The 21,285-nt window shown below is 48.5% G+C and overlaps 1 protein-coding gene across 3 annotated transcripts in view; it reads right to left on the bottom strand.

Annotated features, from left to right (window-relative positions):
• Nucleotides 1–21,285, bottom strand: part of ACD (ACD shelterin complex subunit and telomerase recruitment factor) — a 31,249-nt gene that overhangs the window by 2,390 nt on the left and 7,574 nt on the right. For 2 of the 3 annotated variants that reach the window (XM_090062617.1, XM_090062618.1), the window contains exons 4-12: nucleotides 20,038–20,128; nucleotides 18,312–18,391; nucleotides 16,406–16,450; nucleotides 15,466–15,500; nucleotides 10,931–11,100; nucleotides 10,355–10,442; nucleotides 9,581–9,658; nucleotides 6,752–6,853; nucleotides 3,506–4,311 (exon numbers count right to left, since the gene is read on the bottom strand). In XM_090062617.1, coding sequence (XP_089918743.1) covers nucleotides 3,506–4,311; nucleotides 6,752–6,853; nucleotides 9,581–9,658; nucleotides 10,355–10,442; nucleotides 10,931–11,100; nucleotides 15,466–15,500; nucleotides 16,406–16,450; nucleotides 18,312–18,391; nucleotides 20,038–20,128 — 1,495 coding nt within the window. The remainder of the gene's footprint in view (nucleotides 1–3,505; nucleotides 4,312–6,751; nucleotides 6,854–9,580; nucleotides 9,659–10,354; nucleotides 10,443–10,930; nucleotides 11,101–15,465; nucleotides 15,501–16,405; nucleotides 16,451–18,311; nucleotides 18,392–20,037; nucleotides 20,129–21,285) is intronic. The other variant, XM_090062619.1, reaches the window with a different exon arrangement.

Raw genomic sequence — 21,285 nt, 5'->3', positions numbered from 1 at the left:
AACCTGCTCTTAGCACAGCATCTTTCACACAAGCAATCACGTTGGCTATTTAGAGAGAAGGCGAATATTCTTATCTACCAGTGCTTTTGCTGGGGAACAACTACTCCAGACCCAGGAGATGGCTCCTACCAGGTTAACACTCAAGCTATCATTACAGTGAAGTGCAGCTTTTCACCCCAGCACTGACTGGCTCTTTTAAGTCCTGGCTTCTGTCTCATCCAATGTCTTCATTATAAACCTCTGGACTAGGGACAAACATTCAAAAAGCCTGAGACTGAATTGATTCAATCTTTGCAGGTTAGTCTAACCTGGCTAGGCTGAACTGGTTAGTGACAGCACAGACATTCCCTCTGGACTGAAGAAATGCAGGCACATGCCTGCAGCGGCTCAGGCTAAGCGCCAAGGGGCACTAGAACAGTCCTTCCTTTCCTTTCACAGTAGAGCTGGGGGGGGGGCGGGGGGGGGCAGGCCCCCAGCAGGATGCCCCCACTGCTCCTCAGCAGTGAGGGAACCAGCAGGGAGTTGCACAGCATTTACTTACACAGCAGGGAGTTACACAGGGAGTAACACAGTGGTTATAAGCCCATCAAGAAAACAAGTCTCTCTCATTAGTTCAAGCTTTTCTTTTAGCTCCAAAAGTTCTAAGAAGGCACTGTCCTGTCTGCCTTTGTCCTGTCTGCCTTACACAGACACTTCTCAGCATTTGCTACCATACCACATGCTGGCTATGTCCATGCTGTAGGAGAGGGGAGGGGGGGAAATGCCTGCTTGACCAGGGAGTGGTGGGGGTGGGGGGCGGCACGGAGAAGCCAGACAGACTCTGCTGTGCCTGCCATCTCTGACAGATGCAGCCAGGGAGCAGACGGGCAGGGCCAGCCCTACTGTGGAGTACAGAGCACTGCGCAGGGCTGCAAAGCATCTGGGATGCTCGAGGACTCTAGCTTAAGTTAAACTAGGAAGGGATCTGGGACAGACATTGCATAAACCAGTTTGACCCAAATTAGTTAAGTTTGATACTACATTCAACCAGGTTTATCTCAAACTGGTTTCAGCCATTTTCAAACTGGTTTACGTGCACTGAACATCTGTTCTGTTACAGGTTTAAACCAGTTCCTGAACACTTAAATCAGTTTATGTGCGATGTCTGTCCCTAGCCCTGCCGGTCAAGCTAGCTGGTACACTTCCTAGTGGAGGCTGTTCTGTTGGGAAAACCCCTGGGGTAAGATGCAGCTCCTGCCAGCAGAGCTAGAGACCAATGTAGCAGAAACACCAGCCGCCTGTTGAGCTGCATCCAGACCAGGAGGCCCCGCTGTCACAGCACTGTGGCCATAGTTAAAAGCATCAGTAGCTCCCACAGTGCACACACAGGCCTTGTCTATACTAAGCTGCTTCTGCTGCTAGAACTTCTGCAGACAGCAGCCACCACAGGGAAGACACCAGAGCACATTCACATCTCTCAGCTTCTCACTGTGCTGCTTCAGCCCCTGCACCAGCAAAGACGCAATGCACCATAGGAAGGCAAAGACATGGCTACTGGGGCCTTTTGCCAGCTGCTGTGGGGCAATAGGAACCTTCCTGTCAAGAGAGGGAGGCAATACTCTGCAACAGAAAGTGGGGGCTCTGTTGCCACAGCAGAGCTGTGTATATATAGACACACTCCTTTGTTTCTTATGAATTCCACAACAAATGCAATCTGAACATCCATTTCAGTGCACCCATAATTTGAGGGTGCTCAGGTCTCAGCATCCAGGGCTGAATGATCTTGGGTATCTGCTTCAGGTCTGCCCAGTTTAGCACGTAGCTCCCATCACACAAAGTGGGAACAAGATCTTTGTTCCTGAGGGCACTATTGCAAGAAAATGGCCCTTTGTGCTGAAAGGTGGGAGTCAGAGGGCAAAAATGGGAGGCAGCTTCTGTCTGTCTGGCACCTGAGCAACTGCTGTGATCTGGAAGCATGGTAGTGGGCACTGGCTCCACAGCACACCCAGGATTCTTGTAGCTCTCTTGCTCCTTGGAGCAGGACTCCTATGAAAGCAGAAAGCTAGGCCCAGAGTAAAGTACTGTGTTTTCAGTTTTTATTTTTAAAAAAATGAAATCTGGGAATTTTTGAGGGTTTATTTTCCAAATATAAAAACTGGGCTCAAATCAGGATAAAAGGAAAAAAGAAAAAGAAAAAAAATTGGTTTAAATCAGGGAAAAGAATAATACGTTCCCATGGCAGTGAGGGAAGGGTGGGAGTAAGGCTGGGACTAGGGAAGGGGTGAGGGCTCCTGGGGCTGTAGCAGAGAGCAAAGCGGAAGGAACTGTCAGTGCGTGCGGGGGGCGGTGAGGGGCGGTTCTTGATGCTACATGCACCCTCGGAGCGTCTGCGGGTTGCAGGACTGCGCTGGGCTATTCCTGGGGTGGGGAGGGGGAACGGGACGCATGCCCCCAGATGTGCCCGCAGGATAAGAGCAGGCTGCTGCTGCAGGCCGGGGCCCTTGGCGGTACCAGGCTCTTCCTGGTGCTTGAGGTGGGCAGCAGCCTGCTCTCATCCAGCTTGCAGATCCAGGGGCACACACCCCCCGGGAAGAGCCTGGAGCAGCCCCCACAGCAGCAGCCAGCTCTTCCTGCAGCCCGCAGTAGCAGCCTGCCCCCATGTCTGGCTGGGGACCTATGCCTCAGGTAACCAGCACTTTTAGCTTATCAGCACCCCCCAGCCAGTCCTCACCCGAGGCTCAGATCAAGCATAGTGGCTTCTTAACCTGGCAGGGGAAATACCATGTATCTGTGTCCAAGAAGGCAGTTTTCTGGAACCACCTCGCAGGAGAACTACTCTTCGGTGTGGTTCAGTACCTGCCAAGGTGCAGCAGCTTTAAGTCCAGTTTATGGAAATGGCAGTCTCCTCCCTTGCTTGCTCCAAGGGCCTTATGGCTAAGGGCAAGCAAGACTCCCCCAGAGGTGGTGCAAGCACCTACTCTGGACACTTTCAAGAAACATTTGGATGCTTTATTTTGCTGGGATCCTTTGACCCTAGCTGACTTCCTGCCCCTTGGGCAGGAGGCTGGACCTAATAATCTTACAAAGGTCCCTTCCAGCCCTAATGTCTATGAAAACTTGGGGGCATCCAAACCCCAAGCCTGCGGGGTTGGGCCCACAAGTAGGATGCCTGCCAAAGGTTTTGGAAACATCTGAAGCCCCAGGTGCAGGTGGACGATGTATGCCAGTAGTAGGACCACTTACGGTTCTGGACTCTTGGATCTGGAATTAGTTTTAGCTAATTTGGCCTCAAATACAAATTATATATTAAAAAAAAAATCAGGGAATTTTTCGGTGAAAATCAGGAAAAAAATGAAAACGTGGAACACTAGCCCAGAGGGAAGAGAGGGATGGTGACCTCTCTAATGCCAACTGACTCCGAACAGAAAGGCTGGGGGCTCCGAGCAGGACAATGGGGCTGGAAGATGAGAAATCCTGGGAAAGGGAAGACCTCTTGAGGGACAAAGCTAACAAAGAGTGAGTTTACCTGATACTGGACTTTGTGCTGGTCTGGCCAGGACTCCTCCTCATTCACTGCCGATGCCCATTTGTTCTCCTGTTCTGGAGTTTCCTCCATGTCCCAGGGGGAGGAGGGAGGCTCTGGAACTAGCACAGCCTCCTCCATCTGGGTCTTCTTGGCTCTCTGAGCATTTACAAACTCCAGCCTCGGTCTGTGGCCCACTCCTTTTCTGTCTGCGCTGCTCTCCCTGGCCTTGGGATCATCTATGCAAGCAAGTTTGTTCTGGGCTCTCTTGTGGGTCTTGCTGTGGGCCTCCTTGGCTCCCACCAGCAGCTTTCTCTTTACCCCTGAGTGCTTTGTGTCCTGGCCATTTTTACCAAACTTCCTCCTGTGCTTACTGCTGCATACAGGACTGGTTGAGTTCTTCTCTGTGCTTGAAGGGGAAACCGTGCAACTGGAATCAGCCTGTTCTTTAAAAGTCCCATTTGCAGAGGACCCAAACACATCTGCTCTGCTGCTGCTGCTACTACTGCCTACAATGGAAGAAGCTGGAGAAAAGCAGAAATTCTTTGCTGCATCTGGTGTGGCCTGAAAAATGACATCTGACCTTTGGCTAGCAGACTCTGTGGGGCAAGTTCCTCTGGGAGATGACAGCAGCAAGGGAATCGCAATCTCAGCTGATTCATCCTGCAACGGACTATAATGGGACTTCTGGCTTTCAGGTTCCAAATCAGGGGTGTTGCTGTCAGGCAGTGCATCAGGCCCCACCTCTGCAAACCTGGCTAGCTCGGTCTCTTGCATTTTTGGTGGGCTGGGCTGATTAATGGACTTTTCTGACAAGAGAGAACAAGACAAGACATTCAAACTGGTAAAAGGGAAGAAAAGCGAGTTACCAGAACAGCCAGGTTCAGCAGTGCCTTTCCTACACAAATGCAGTTGGGAAAGCTGCCTTTCACCAATAGGATCTCAGCTGAACTACAACATGCATGCAAAAGCAGTGACCCTTACACTTTCAGCTGAGCGTGGAATCATTTCTTGCAAGGTAAGAGCTGTCAGTTACGTCCTGGGATTCCTCAGAAGTGGATGATTTTTAGTTCATGAAGCTTTTCCAATTTGGAAAGATATTTGGCCTACAAAACCCTGAAGAAACAACACATGGCCAGGTTTGTTTCAACCCAGCAAACAAGATATGCTAACACAGGGCTTGGCAAAAGCGAACAGCAATAGTACTGTTTCCAGGACCTCTTCCTTTTCCACATTCCAGGAAAGGCTGGTATAATGGGATTGAGGCATTTCTGTGCCACATTTGCAGTTCTCCATTAGTGCACAAGGAGCTGAAAACAAAGCAAGCGTCTCTTGCTCCAGCAAACAGGATAGGTTTTGCACTTGATAGTTAAGAACCTTCCAGTGCAACACAAATGTACAAGGGCAACCTGGACTCATTAACTCGACTATTCTTTACTCACAGCCAAAAAACCTGAAGGTAGCACAACTACCAACATGCCTTATGTACTCTCAGGACTATTTAGGAAGAGGCACTGGTGTCCTGCCATTCAGCCCTAAGCCCCACCAAGACAATATTCAGATGTGCCTATCAGAAGGCCAGAAGCATGTGAAAACAGGACTGGGTGGGTCTTCCAACACAGCTGAGTGGGTCTTCCAACACTGAAGGGGTAGGTGCGAGTTTCTTTTGGAGTTTTCCCTTAGCCACCTCCTGCTTCCCTAGTCCACCCCACCAAGTCTGTTGGCCAGCAAGACTCACAGCAAGGTCTCTTTCTTTCCCAGGCTGCTTCTTGGGAGAGATGTGGGGAGAAAGGCAATGGAGGCTTATGCTGAGACAACTCGTGTTGTTTCTAGGCCTTTCACTGCAACTGCCAGAAAATCAGATGGGGCCAAGATGTCTGACTAGCTAACAGCACAATTAGCACCAGCAGAGTCAGGCCAGCTGCCAAAGAAATCCAAATGGTGTGAAGTTAAAGTAAGCCGCTGCTTTACTATGAGTGTCATCCCCACCATCCTGGGATTGCTGACATTCTCCCTCAGTGCTCTCTGTCCTACTGCCTCCTCCTCCTCATACCAAGCCATTCCCTTTATTCTCTAGAAGGCCTCTGGGCTGTTCTCGCCTCACAACGACTTGTGCCTCTCACTTCGCTGGGTGCAGAAGCAGCAGCCAAATGGGAATATGTGTGTAGTTTCATTGCGGGTCCCCCAGGGCAAAGGCACAGATGCCAGACAGCAGGACAGGGGAGAAACACAATACTTCATCATCTCTATTCTCCTCTTTCCTCCCCTCTTGAGAACTGGGGGCTCTGTTCTTCATCACACATAACTCTGGCTCACAGCACATACTTGGGGAGCTATCTTCCACTGCTGCCATGTCATGACTGATCTCCTGTGCACCACAGCATCTCTGATCTGGTAAATGGAGTTACCTGTGTAGCCTTCTCTCCTGCTTGAGAGGCTACATGTCTACTACCTCTCCAAGGGCCCAAGAGCAGCCAAGACAGCCAGGCCAAATTACCTGGTCTGTGAGGCAGAAGTGTGGCACAATTCACTGTTTGCTGTAAGTCAAAAGGATATTGGACAGTTCATGATGTAAGGTCCATACTCAGGGATCTTCTAGGCACTCTCCAGTTGCAGAGCTTTGCAGAAGAGTCCATGCACAAAAGGTGTGCATGAGTTTGCCCAGGAGTATAAACTGCATGAAGCAGTTTCACATGGTGCTATTCATCAGGGTGTATGAGAGAGACCTTGCATAGTTCAGGAACAAAGGAGTAGACAGGTAGTGTGAACCTGGCAAAAGAGCCTAGACAGCATTTTAGGGTAAGGTGCTGACTGAAAGAGGATTGGTGTAGTAAGCAAGGAATTTGCCTCCTGTCCCTTTCCTTTTGTGGTCATGGAAACAGGACTCTAAAGACAGTTTGACTCAAAGAAACACTTGATTCCTGACCAATTTCTCCTCTTGAGTGGCCAACTACCAGTACTTTGCAGAAGTAAATCAGCTACTTATGGGGACTGATAAGCTATATTGTTCACTAGTGTATGTGAACAGCTGAATGGCAGATGCAATTACACAGGCAAAGCAGGCACTTGAATACACATTTGTAATCTACAGGGCACATTTTTCTGAGACCCATTCCCTGCTTGTGCACACAAAAAACCATGGTCCACATTTCCTAAGGCTGAGAGATGGCACCATATTTTTGCAGCCAGGAGAAGAAAAATTGTTTTCCATTGCTATATGAGAGGTTACATGCCTGTGCATATACTTACCTTCAAAAGAGGAGGTCAGAGTAAGGGACACTGATTGAAGCCTGTTCCATGGATTATCCAGGGATGTCTCCAAACTTGGGGATGTCACCCCAAATTCTGTCACTAAAACCAAGACTGAAATTAGACTGCAATCCCACAAGCCAATTACATGAGCGAGCAAAAGAACTGTAGGTTAGGCTCAAGGACCCAACAGACGCACACATGCTACACAAAACTTTTGCGTTTCTTCACACTCCTACAAAGACAGCAATCTCCCCTTGACGAGGAAAGCACATCCGTACACCCCAATTTTCTGTGTTCCTCTGAACTCAGCTCTGCGAGGATGTGTTTTTGTTCTGAGATGGCTTCTAAGTTCTCTGGGACAGGAAATCATCTTTTGTGCTCTGTTTGTGTGGTGCCTAGTACAGTGGGAGCCTGATCCCTAACTGGGGCTCATCAGTGCTCCAATACCACCAATAGTACACATCCCCACCCAAGAAGTAAGCAGTTTTTCAGGCTTGAGTTCAGAATCCTGTAAAGGTCAAGATATAGCAAGGCCCACTCAGACTCAATCTATCAGGAAATCCAGGGACCAGATACTAGAAACGGCATACAGGCTGTGGCGGAAACTAATGAAAGAAGGAAAGATCACTGCTTATCAGTGATTCTGGCTGGATGCTCAGGGTAGAAAAAAAAGGGAAGTGGCCCCAACTAATATTTGCTTCCTTTTAGCTGCTGCAGATGTAACTAAGTGCGAGGTGAACAGATCACCAAAGTCCCTTATCCTGGACGTGCAACTATTGAGTGAGCAAAAGGAACATGATGACATAGCTCTGTCAGTCTGTGATGCAATAACAACTTCTTCAATACATATCTGATCAAACCTAAAATTTCAGGAAATGTTCTATGTCAGTGGTACCCCAAGCTTTTCATTCCATGGGCTGGATGAGTGGTGCCAGGTCCACCTGCAGGCCAGATTTGGTCCATGGGCCCAAACTGGAGCATGGTGCTGGCCTGCCCAGAGCGTGATCCAGCCACAGAGGGCCCGGAAATTTGGCAGTGGGGGAGCAGTGGCAGTATTGTTACCACTCCCCCACTGCCAAGTTCCCAGTCCTGTGGGAAGCCCCCAAGCCTGACTGTAGTAAAAACCAGAAGAGCTTGATACCCAGTAATCTGATGTTTATAATTATACAGGCTCTGGGTACATGACCCAGGCATGGTCTTGTGTTCCAGTAGGGCACAGACAGCTTCCTCTGCCTGCAGCACTGGACAGGCATCCGGCTGGCCTGATTCTGGTAGAAACCTCTCACCACCTCGATCTATCCAATCCCTCCACACTCCTAGCTAGTCTTTGTGTCCCCATTCTTGTTAGTGCCTACACCCCTGCAACCATGACCCTAACCCTGAAGCTGGGGAAGGGAGGGCATCTGGACAGTCATAATAAGGGTAGAGAAGCCTAGCTGGGTGTATAGCCCAGTCTATAAAAGCAATGAAGGATGTAATCCTTTAATCTACGATTGATAATGATGATCCAGTCATGGATCATGACCTCATTGTGCTAGGTGCTGCACACACACAAAATACTAGGCACAGTTGACTGGGTTTGAACAGCCTCTTTACTCAGCAGGGATAAAAGATGGTTCTTTTTGTACTACTCCACTTCTCTTTTCTTTGGTTCTAAAATAAAAGTGGTCAGGCTAGCTCTCAATAAACAAATACCTTCAAAGGAGCAGAAGATATGACAAAGACACAGATAGGATAGGAGATTAATTAGTTCCTAGACATAAGCTTACACAGATGACTGCCTACTTCATCAGATACTATGAATGGACTTGCAGAAAGCAGGGGATCTAAATAGTATCCCTCACTCACTGCACCTGCAGCAGCTAAAAGGAAGTGAAGGGAAGTTGTGGCCACCTTCCCTGTCACATGCTTTTTTTATCCACGAGACAGGGATTCCTTTGGGGTTTCTGTGTGCATGTTGCTTTTTTGTTTTGTTTTGTTTTGAAACAGACTCACCCATCTTACTTAGTGCCTGTAGAGCAAAGTACCCATACGACCTAGAAGAAACAACATAGACCTGCCAACAGTGCCTGATGCAGAACTGTTGTCCTTAAGCCAAAAACAATGAACAACTGACAAAGTATCATGAATGATACTGAGCTCAGGCTCTGCACTCAGAGTGGAACACATGCCATAGGTTATGGCCATCCCAGACAATTTCACTCTAGAAGCTGACAAAGTGCTTCCCAACAGACAGCAATTGCTGCAAGTGGGCATATGACCTGGGGCACTCTGTGAAACAGCGCCATGTTGCCAGTACCCTGAATGGCACTTGGAGGGAGTGAGACCCCACTTACAGACATGATCCACTTGTGGCCATCTGTGCCACTTGGCCTTCTGCAGCAGGTGATAATAGGAGGAGACTCCAAGCAGAGCAAACAGCAGGTACCTTGCCAGGAGGTGACAAAGGCATGGCTGATCACGGTCCAGAGGAGAGGAAGCCAATACTCCCTGCCATCCAAGGGCTAGCCAATTATGTTTCAACACAGAAGAAGCTGGTCCAGCACAGCTGGCACATCAGTAGTTATCTTGAATATGCTGGAATGGGCAAATCTGGGACAAACAACTGGCAAATGGCCTAGCATGTGAACTGAGGGTCTTGCCCCATGTCCTGTACTAAAATACATGTTGCGGACACTAAAGTCCAGAAGGTAGCTGGAATTGTGGAATATCCTCTCCACACACTCCACGTGCTGATGGAAAAAAGTAGGGCTGGGAAAATTCTAAAGAAAAAGCCGAAACAGATTAGGCAGGCTGCAGACAACTAGTTCAGGTTCCTTTACTCACCAATGGGATATGCTACTATGCTCTGGTCATCTAGGTCCCTGTCATTGCTGCTGCTCTCAGGAATGTCTTGGGAAGCTCCTACAATGAAAGGGACACTGTCTATCATAGGTCTGGGAACATCTCATTCCCTGAGAACACCAGAAAGCCCTCCCCAGTACCATAAGTATCACTCGATACAGAGCTCCCATCTCCACCAGTGAAGGATCTGTTGTTCCCTGCTCTCAGCTGGAGACAGCATCTCACTTCTTGCTGGTTCTGTGAAAGACCATAGCTGGAGACTGATATGCCAGCTGTCTTCCCACCTCACATGGATAAACATCCCCCAAAGAATGCAGTTTTGTCTGCATGGCCCTACAAACTGGTTCCTTCTTAAACATGCAGATCAGAAGCCCTAAGTATAATCCAGAGCAACCTGAGGGCACACACTAGTCAGAAGAACCCAGCTGCTACAGAATGGACACCCTTGGCGCAAACACATGGATAGATGGCTGAGTAAGAGTTACCAAAGTCACTCAAGAGGATCTCATTTAGATGTTCGTGCTGAATATCCCTGGGGAACCAAAACCAGAGGGCCTTGTGCCACAGCAACTTCTATCACTAGGAGCCTGAAGCTCATAAAGCCTCAATCCCCAGGTATGCAGCATGCCTAGGCTGAAGCCTTGCCCATACTGCTGAACTGTACAGGTACACTTGTGGTGTGTTCTCCAATAACCTCCCCTGCTTTATGGGTCCAATTCCCTGAACAGGCCCCACTGGTGAGGCTGTGGCACTGACCTGATGGGCAAGCACTGCTCATCCTTGCTTCCTCCTCAGGACAGATCACCAAGTAGCTTGCTGAGACCGTGAAGATGTCATTGCTCATCTGAAATGAGAGGCTTTTGTCACAGGGAGAGAGACAGTTGGTCTGGAGACCCCATCACACTGACCCAACAGATGAGAGGCCATCTCTCTTGTGCCTTGGTACTCTCAGCATCCTCAGGCAGACTGGCTGCTCTTTTCCTGATCAGGGGAGAGACCTGAACAGCTAGCTTTAGCCAATGACATTTGGCCTGAGCATTCAATTGGAGATCTGGTGACTCCATCAAACCCAATGCAGCACTGCTCCAGGAAATGCAGAAGAAGGATCTTACTGGAACAGCCATCCTTATTGTTTCCCACACTCTGCCCTTTTCTCTCAAAGGCAAAGGATTTTTTTTTTTTAATTTCTTCTATTAGGAAATCCATACCAGTCACAGCAACTTTCCTCCACAACACCTCCCCTAACTGTCCCCCAGACAGGTGGTCACAGACCAAAAGAACAAAGCGAGTTAGGATAGATGTTCATTCAGGAGGCTGGTAGCTAGGACTAACCTTTGCTCTCTTGCGTTCAGCCTCCCAAGTGGTGATGGGAAGTGCTTTAGTCTCCCCAGTGGTGGGCAGCTCATTTGGGTCCAGTAATTCCAAGCAATCCTTAATGTTTTGCTTTAAAACTTGAAGCCGGTCCTGTGCTATTTCATCAATTAACTGAGTAAGAGTTGGCTCTAAAGTGAGACGGACACATGCATGTTAATACAATCCTGACATGCCTCCAAGGCTAGAGTCCCCATTACGGTTACTTTCGAATTTTTTATTTCCCAGTGCCTAGATGCTGAATGTGCCAAAAGCCAGGAAAAGCCTATTTTGTAAAAAGAGCTCTCAATATTTTCCTCTACTTCTAAACAGTGGCAATGAACAGAGGGTGCATGTGCACCCCCTGAGAGTGCTGGTGCACCCCCTGACAGCCAGCATTCCTAGACAGGGCGAACAGGCAAGAATGCCGGTGCCCCTGCTGAGAGCGCTGGCCAGGGAGTGGGAGCGCCAGGAGAAGCGATCCCTGAGGCCAATCGTGCCCATCTGGAAGTGCCAGCAGTGCACTGCTGCCACTTCCGGGTTGCTGTGATTGGCTGCAGGGGGACCCACCCCCAGTCACTGGCTGGCTGCTGGGGTGATAAGGGAGGAGGTAAGTGACTCAGGAGGCACCAGTCACCCATGCTTCTAAAAACAAATTGGTTGAATATCCCCATAGAACTCTCCATTACACATTTCCCTAAAGCATTTTGTAAATTATACACATGACAAGATTTATTTAATCACTAAAACACAGCCACCTCTGAGGGGAACATAACAACCAAACAACAGGAGGAAAGATGTCGGGAAAAAGGGAAATAAAGCTAGGTACAAAAAGCGAGGTAACTTTTTGCTTTTATGAAACCTGACCGTAAAGCTTTAGTAATCACATTCACTAAACAAGGGCTTGGTTCTTATCTTATTAACACAACTGCAAAGAAGTTCATTTATCTATATGGACTGAATAAGCCTTGCTGGGATTTAAACCTGTGAATCCAGAGGCAGAGAAGGCTTCAAACACAAAGTCTAATAAAACAAGGACAGCTGAGCTTCATGTCAGACCATTCCTTACAGCCAGCACTCAAGTGACATCACTTCACAGTAATGACAGTCCTGAAAGAGCCATGAGAATCCTGGAGTTGGGAACACACAGTAAAGGAGAGAAAACACCAGACTCCATATGGATTCAGCATTTAAACACAAAGGAGAGTAGTAGTGGATTCCCAAACTAGCCACGCAGTTCTACAGACCCAAGGTAAGATCCCACCATAGGGCAAACTAAGGAGAAGATTGTGGGAAGCTCTACTCATGAGCAGCAACAGAACTCTGTATATTAACAGGACTATTATAGCCCCTGGGCGTATCTACATGTGCTATTAATGCAATACAGATTTACTGCATTGAGCCTTCCCCAGGAGCACATTTATACATGCACCCTGTTGGGAACAGGGCTGCTCCCACCCTGCTCTGCCCCCCGAGTGCTAGCATGGGTGCTGGCAAGAGGCATAAGCGGCAAGGGGCATAAATGCTAGTCCTGATGTGCACAGGGCCAGGACAGCTCTATCCCATAATGGTGAGGCATAGGGGGCAGGGACGGGACCTGATGTGCACAGGGCTGGGAAATGGCTGCTGCTGCCACTGGCAGAACTCTACTGGCCCCATGAACATCAGGACACAGCTGCCAGCAAGCCCTCTGCTGGGCAGGGCTTCCCTGCCCCAGATATGGGGCAGCTGCTGGCAAGCTTCCTGCTCAACAGGGGGCTGGCCAGGAACTGTCCTGCAGGCAGGGCGCCTGCTGGTGAACTCCTGCCAGGGTGGATAAAATCAATGATTTAAAAAAAAGGTTTTTTTAATCAATTCTTTTTTATTTAAAACAGATTTTTTTAATTTAGTCTTTTTTTTGTTTAGATGCTATTTAAAAAAATAAGCCCATGTAAAGATATCTTAAATTAAAACTATGTTAAAGCTCAAAGAATAGGGATTATAACTTCTAATCATATATTATTAGAGGCAATATATTCAAGTAACCTTATTAGAAGTTTTATAAATAGGTCACAACAGGCCGTGGACTATATTAGGGGCCCAATCTTATGGGATTCCCAGAGGCTCATCTACAGATTAGTAAAAATTAAAGAAAACTACTTTACCCAGTGGGACTCAATGCTGTCTAGAAAATCCCATTAAGCATCTCTGTGTTGCTTAGTTTCAGTTCTCAAACTGTGGATTTGTCTCTCCAGAGATAACATCCTTGTTAACAGCAGTATATGGAGATGAGAGATAACAGACCTGATTACCTACCCATCAGCCCTACTGTCTTTCTGCAAATTTGTGTACGCAAAGTCAAACACGTACCTCTCTCTAAAAGTGCAAAGTTTCAAGAAGTTAAATGAATAGAGGATTGTTGGGGTAGAGTAGAGATAAATGCAAGGAGAGAGGGACACCAGAAACAAAAGAGATACATTTGACCAGAATATTCCAGAGGTCTTGAGGGATAAGTTTCTGAGTATAGCCTATCCATTGATTTGAGATCTAGTGAGGGATTGGTATAGTAGAAGGGAAACCCTAACATGCCAGCAGGCTTGTCAGGCAGTAAGAGAGAGAAGAAATCAAAGATGAGAAGAAACCTAGAAGAAAGTGAAGAAAGCCCCAAGCTAATAACATATGGCTGCAGCACTCAGTCAATGTCCTCCTAATACAGCATGGCAAAAATATCCCTCAAATATCCATGATTAATCTAGTGAACTGGAGACAGTTCACCTCCCAGTGGCTTCACAAGTATCTGCTTCAATTAACTTTGGTAAATAAAATAACCAAATCATAATTCAGTTTTCTGATTTAGCTGCAAAATTAATCTGAAAAAAAATCAAAATCAGAGTTTTAAAATGTATAGTATGTACCTTCTAAAGATGACACCTACATCTATCTCTAAGTTGTGAATAATATGTATTAATGTTATATCAAGCAACAAGAATGCATTTTTTGTAGAAAACAATGATTAAATTGAGGCTTCCTTACCAGTGATTTAAACTGAGATTTACATTGATTTTATTTAAATCAAACCCACCCTGTCCCATGCCCTCCCAATCAGCAGAGGGCTCACTGGGACAGTCCCCAGGCAGCCCCCTATGAAGTGGTGGGTGGAAGGATATGGGGCTCATCATCAGCTACCCTGCTTGGGTTCCTAGCCCCCACCTGTGCCCTGGAGCAGCTCTGCATGGTGCTGAACTGGGAACTCCAGAGAGCAAACAGGGGCTGGAGTTCCCAACTCCACACTGTGCAGAACTGCTCCGAAGAGCAAGCTGGAGCTGGGTTTCCAGCCCCTGTTCAGTCTCTATAGCTCCCAGCTCCATACTGGGAGCCAGAAGCAAGGACAGGGGGCAGAGGGCTCCCCTTGGCTCCCAGGGGGAGCCAGAAGCTGAGAAGCACCAGAACCAGAGACAGAGGGCTCTGGTCCGCTGGGGCCCCCTGCTGCCTAGGCTGGCCAGGAACAAATTTGCTCTTGGTCAACATCTACAAGTTCAGGCTAACTGCACAATAGCCTAACTTACTGCACAGTAAATGCCCCGCAATTGTAAACTGGGAGTAATCAATCTACTGTGCGGTACAATATCTTGTGAAGACATACCCCTGGGTCTTCCCTGAAGTAAGGCTAAAAATGAGGATGGGGGAGTTTGTCTGGTTCCTGATGAATGAGTCCCCACAGCTCCAAACAGAGCCCATGGTGCTGGGATCAGAGGTCAAGGGTATTAGAATGCAGATTTTCAGTCTCTGCTGAGAATGAGGGAGACACTGCTCAACAGCAACCCAGTTACAATCAGCACAGTAATGCTGCCCCTGGCCTTGTAGGCAGATCCATCCCAGTGCACAAGTTGGGCAGAAGGAGGCACTGCCTATGCTGTACCCACTCTGTGAATGCACCCAAGTCCAGTTTTATGGGAGGCACCTGAGAAAAGACAGTGAGACTAGAAACATTTTTCCTCACTTGTAAACCAATGTAGTAGCACCAAATGCTGTAGGCAAGCCCTCAGGCAGAACCACCATTCAGTGAAAGTGGAGAAAGACTCAGGCTTGTTGCTGGGTCCAGCCTGGATTAAGTCCATTTGCTCAGCAGTAATTATGTTTAACTGAAGTGCAGAAGAGGGCAGGGATTTGCTGGCTCTGTGTTTTCAGTGGCATTAACTCCCAGATGTTCTGCATGGACAGCCCCAGGCTCTGCAATCCTGTTTCTCCATGAAAACAGGGCAGCCTAGGCGGTGTCAGAACAAACTCCCCATACATCTCTGTCAATGCCCCTCAGGCCTGCCTCATTAAATGCTTGTTTCATTCAACTCCCAGCTGCAAAAGCCTTAAGAGGACCGTCTGCAGAAGATACTTAAGTAATGTAGACTGAGAATTGTTATCTAGCAACTCACTACACACAGGTCCACAACAAAGACAAACACTCTTTCCCCTCCCTTCCTCCTCCCTCTGTCTGGCATCTCAGCCAAAAGCCTCTCATCCTGTCATTGTTTCCACCATACCTGAGCAGGACTCAAACCTCTGAAAGATGCTTCTCCTGCAACATTCAAACAAAACAGAACCAAGGGTTAGGGATCAAGAGAGAACCCTGATTCCCCCCACCTCCTCCCACCAACGGTCCCCTTCAGCACTCAGCACCTTAGGAACTGACCATGGTCAGATGTTCTTATTTTACTTCAGTGACGGGCTTTCATAAAAAACAGTTAATGACTAAGACCAAGCCCCTTTGGATATTAGATCCTGCCCCTGGGTCCCTCTCTCTTTGCCTGAACAATTGCACTTGGGCAGATCTTCATTCCACTGGCAACTGTTGTTAGCAAAACAATTCTGCTTCAGATGATGAGGCCTATAATGGAATTTGTTAGAGGGGTCTGGATGTTCCTGGTACAATGGTCCACCTTCTCTGGTCCAGTGTCTCAAGTGTTTCTTACCAGTTGCTTAGGAGGAATAAGTTGCCTGTTAAAGCTTCCTCCTAACAGTGTTACAGGTTTGCTCACAGGCTAAAGCAGAAGAACTTACCTTAATATTTTATCCTAATATAACTATGAATATCCTCATCTATATAAACTTTGCATATTCTGAACTCTTCTCAATCACTTCCTCTGACATTAAGTCCCATAGATTAATTATGAGTTATCTGAAAACTCACCTCCTTTCAACAGGCAGAAGGCAGGCTACAGTGGCACCTTAAGGACCAAGTTGTTCAGAAAGTCAGACTTTCATAGGCGTAATCCTACTGTGGCTGTAGCCCAAAGAAGCTCATGCCTTTCTGAATGCATTAGTCTTTGAGGTTCCACCCTGCCTTGCCTTCTAGATGCCTGACTTCAGACTAACACAGTTAACTATCTCTCTCTGCTTTCATCAGTCGCACAAAATCACACCTCCACAAGAAGGGAAAATAGTGAAATAAGTAAAATAGCAGTAACTGGATGGTGTACTTACTGCCACAGTGCCTTTATCTTCTGCAGAATTGAGGGTTCCTGATGACTGGAAAAGCAAAGAGTCTGGTTACTGGTGAAGGATTTCCTCTCAAACACTTCTCTCTGCTGCCCCCCCGTTCCATTTGGGCTGCAAGCTCCTCCACACTGGCTGAGTAGTTACAGAGAAGTACTGCAAGGCACTGTCTTTCTGCCATGGTTTCTGGTGGCGGTGCCATAAGCTGGGAGAAGCAGCTGCCAAATTACTGCATAGATCCTAGAGCCCTAGGCTATAGCAGGCCCAGAATAGAGAGAAACTAAGAACTTAGCTGCTGATAAACACTGAGCATGTGCAAACTTGCTTTTCAAATTTTGCCAAGTGTGGAAGAGTTACCCCCACCGCCTTTGAGAACAGCAAAGAGCACGTCACTGGGCACGTCTACATGTGCAATTAGTAAACATGAATAAACTCCAGAGCTTATCGGTCTGAAGTATATTCATGCCCAGCATGCAGAGCTTGGTCAGAGCAGCCCTGGTTGACAGGGGGCCATAGGGATCAGCCTGGGGCTGCTCCGACCAGGCTGGGATACAAGGATGCTTCAGTGCAGGGCTAGCTGGCAGACAGCATCTACATGTGCACTGCTGCACACAAACTCTGCATCATGGTAGTACTCGTATTTGCAAGTAGAATCCTGCTGTGAAGTATATTAGTTTTATGAGCCCTAATAGGGCCACACGTGTAGATGCTGATATGCTTACTGCAGAGCTAATTAGTTAGCTCTGCAGTAAACATCTCATGTAGATGCATCCACTGATATCAGAACCATTTCTGTCAAACAGTAAGTACCTACTTCTAAACTTAGAGGCTTTTGAACTTTTCAAACAACAAAAACGTAGGCAACATTGTAGGCAAAACTGTAATTTCTCTAAACTTATTCTCCAAAATGGTTGATCTGTTTCAGCAGGAATTTAAAAAAAAGAAAAAAGGAAAAGACCACTCATTTCAACCTGACTGGTTAAAGTTTGGCAAAATGAAAACAGGATTTTGTAACAGGAAATGTCAGGCAGATGTAACAACAGATGCTTCTATCAGCTCTGCCTACAATATGCCATGTTTCTTCATTCCCAGTTCAGATTCTGAACTAAAACAGCTTTCCTGTACTTCAGCTATAGGAAGAAAGGATTGGTATCTTTTCTGCAGAACAGCCCATTCACAGATACACAATGCATATTGCCAATGGGTTATACAATTGTTTAAGACACTGGACATCGCTATTCCCAGTTTCTTTTCCCATCTCCAGCAGTCAACTGGATTCTAATGACTACAGAGCCCGGGGAAATGTAACAATGCCACTCTTTGGGTTACTTGTGAGGACTGAATCTGGAATCTCTTTGATGGATCTGCAGGAAAAACACCTTACTCTGCTATTCCCTGCCCAAGCAAGAGGAGAGAGTAGAGGTATGTGCTGGGTAAGCATGGCAGGCATAGCCACACCTCTTCCCGGTGTGCCCCTGCAGGTCCACTGAGAGTGGGTAGGGAGCCGCAGCAACCTTCCTTACTTCTCTTGGGTTGGCAGTAGCGGTTGGGGAGGGTGAGAGCAGAAGAGCTGGCTGCTGCTGGCCTCTCTCCTGGGTTTGTGGGGAGGGAGAAGGGGAGAAAATCTTGCTAGTGCAGCATCTGCTGGCTTTTAAAGACATGGAGTGCAGGGGTGATAAAATATTTCTTCCCCCCCTCACCTGAGCCTGCTTTCTGGCTCTAACAATGCACAGCAATGCAAATACACAAGTGTCAATAGGCATTTGCAGCCTCGTGGTTTCACCATGTGGATATGGGCAGATTTGGGATCCCAATAGGACCATCTCATCTTCGAGTGCAAACCTAGCAAGCTCTGCACATTCTCCCCCCTACTACTCCAGGCTGAGGAGCTTACCAGTCCAGCGACGCTACCCTCTGCCTCTCCATGGGCAACACGATGAAACGGTGGACTTGCACGTAGAATGCACAATCCTCCTGAAAGGGAACGGCAAGTGCTATCAGGTGTGCGGTGCACTGCAGAGACACCTACCCACAATGCCACTGGGAGGAGGAAGGGGAGGGTCATGCTTCCCCATGAGGCTTGTGGAGAGAGGTCCATGCCCTGATGGTGCCTGGTCTGGTCTCCCAATGCTCACCTCAGTCTTCTTTGGAGGTGGGAGCCCTGGAGCACGGCACCCCTCCAAGTGCAGGCTCCTCAGGACATGCAGGTTGTAGCCCACAGGCTGAAGGAAGCAGATGGAGACTGCCTCACCTCCCTCCTCTCTGGGTCTCTCCTACACTGTCTATCCGGTTACCCGGCATCACACAGCTAGAGGCAGGCAGGCTCCTTCACAGCCCAGGCCCAGCAGTGTGGGCCTAGCTCAGCAGGGCCCATGGCCTGCCTGCAGCTCTGAGCCTGCAGGAACACCTAGTGGGAGACTTGCAGGTCACACGCAAACCCTCCTCTCAGCCCTCATCCTCTCCTTGAGGCCTCTACGCAGGTTCTTGCCATTCTGGGGATGTGGGAAATCACAAGCCTGCCTTCACCCCTGCCCGCCCCTCCAGGACAACTCAGCCCTCCCACCTCCCTTTCTCCTCAGCAAGGGACAACTGGACTACTCTTTTCACAGGGGGCAGGGATCACAGCCTCAGCGATGCCATGATGGTTCGGCAGGCCACACTAATGGGTCCCGGAGGCCTGGCTGGAAGGCTGCCCACTGCAGTCCCGGACAAAGAAGTGCCAACAAAACACTGGAGAAATTTGTTGCTGCAAAGGATTCTGGGATGGCTCTTAGGCCACAGGCAGAAGAGAGCGGGACAGAGATACACACCTCAGCAAGGTCTCCGTTTTTATGGCTGCTGAGAATGCATGGGGTTGGTCAGGGCTGAGGAAATGCAGACTGGGTAGGACATGAGGGCTATTCAATGGAGAGATGTAATGGGATTGGGAGCGTGAACCAGTTTTCAACAATACCAGGGCCCAGAATCCTCCAGAAATCGCCCCATCCCCAACTACGCCATCCCTGGGGTTTTGGGTTCACAGAAGGACCCAGCACGATAGATTAATGACCCCCTGGCCCAGCCCACACCCAACGTATTCCATGCTGCCAGCTCCTCCATCTTGGCCCACCTGCCCTTACAAACAAAGCAGGATGCATTCAGAATGAGCAATTCCTGGGGCTGTTTAGCCTCTTTCTTTGATGGACTGGCTGCATGCCTGCACCACCAGTCTATCTTTCAGGGACACGTGGTAATGCAGTCCCTTTAGCCTTATGCCTACCCAGAGAATTGGACGTTGAAATGCGGTCTCTGGAGGAGCTATCGTTTCCCCTTCCTTTCCCAAATAGCCACATTTCTAGCCTGAACAGTCCTTCCCTTCCTCAGCCGTTCATTTTGGGATTTTGCCTTCTCATTACAAATGTCTGCAGGACACCCAAGTCAAAGAGCAGCCAGTCAGAGGGTTTCCAGCAGCATGAGGGGAGCTATGCCCACTCTAGTGCATGGTACACAAGGCTCTGACATGTGGCCTCTCAGTGAGAGCATCCAGACACGAGGAACCTCAAAGCACAATGCACCAAGCCCGCCCCTGCCTTTGCACAGCTAAAGCTTCCCAAGGCTTCGCAGGCAAAATGAAGCCTTACCACTTTGGTTTCTTCCTGGAAGCGCACACTGTATTGTTGTAAGATGAGAATTCTGCCAACGAGGCTGGAGAACCTGATCTGGATTTGGGCACTAGAAAAAACAGAACAGCAGAATAGTTTTGGGGGTGAAGGAAGATCTCAACCTCACATGACCAGCCAGTGAGGCACATGCTTCATCTGCCATACAGCTGCAAGAGGGTTCTACAGCAGTCGACATAACTCAGTGGTGCCATTTGCAATTAGCTTCTTAGCGCAACGGTCAAACAGACCAGGAATGACAGGAACCTGGGAGCAGCCACGTATCCAGATTCTGTTACTGGTGGAGCCAGGCCACACTTCCCTTCTGTCAACTGGGAAAAGGATACTATTAACCCGTTTTTGTATCAATGGGGAATTTGAGGCAAGCAGGTTCAGTGACTTCACCAGAAGTTGTGCAAGGAGGTAGTGCCTAAGCCAGGATTAAAACCCAGAAGTCTCTGGCTTGCCAGCCCATGCTCAGAACACTATGTTTTCATCCCAAGAGTTTCCCCAGCTGTCACTAATGCAGAGTTCAGCCAGTGAACTTGGGGAAGAACAGCACTGCATCCACTATGAAGATCACTACCAGCAGCAGAATCAAGAACTAGGACTTGCTGGCACTGAGGGTAATAATATGAGAAGCAAAATGTGGAATCCTGCACTGGGGTGAGCTGCTCTAATCCTAAGGTGTGCTGAACAGGGATCCAGGTTTTCTGTTCACCACAGGAAAACACAGCAGAACCCAGATTTTCTCATTTTAAAGGAGAAAAACATGGATTTCCTGGAGAAAAATGTGGGAAAAGTAGGTTTCCTCTTGCAAGTTGGCAGAGTGCCAGCCTGCAACAGGGGGGAGGTGGGGAGAAAGGTGGTCAGGCAGGGGGTGCCATGTGCATGTATGTGCATGTGTACCTGCAGGGGAGGGGGAGCCGGGCTCCATGCTCTCCTCAGGCTTCAGCAGCCACCGCCTCCCATGGGTGGCAGCTGAGGCTTGGATGCTGCTGCAAGGGGCTGTAGATCTTGGTCCCTGGCCCTGTAGCTCTGGCAGCTGGGGGCCCCCTCTAGCAGGGCTGGGAGGGAAGAGGGCTTTGGGTGGACAGTGAGGGGCACTGGCAGGGTCCAGGGGGCTGTGGGGAGGGGAAATGGCATAGGCAGGGCACTGACATATTAGGGCTCCTCAGTACCACAAAGCAGTGAGTGGGAGGGCGCAGCTGGACCCACAGCCACAGCTAG

This window comes from Crocodylus siamensis, chromosome 9 (assembly GCF_052110815.1).
Source record: "Crocodylus siamensis isolate JL-2025a chromosome 9, ASM5211081v1, whole genome shotgun sequence".
Classification (NCBI taxonomy): domain Eukaryota; kingdom Metazoa; phylum Chordata; order Crocodylia; family Crocodylidae; genus Crocodylus; species Crocodylus siamensis.
The sequence above is the reverse complement of the archived record's forward strand: the minus strand, read 5'-3'. Positions and strand labels throughout refer to the sequence as shown.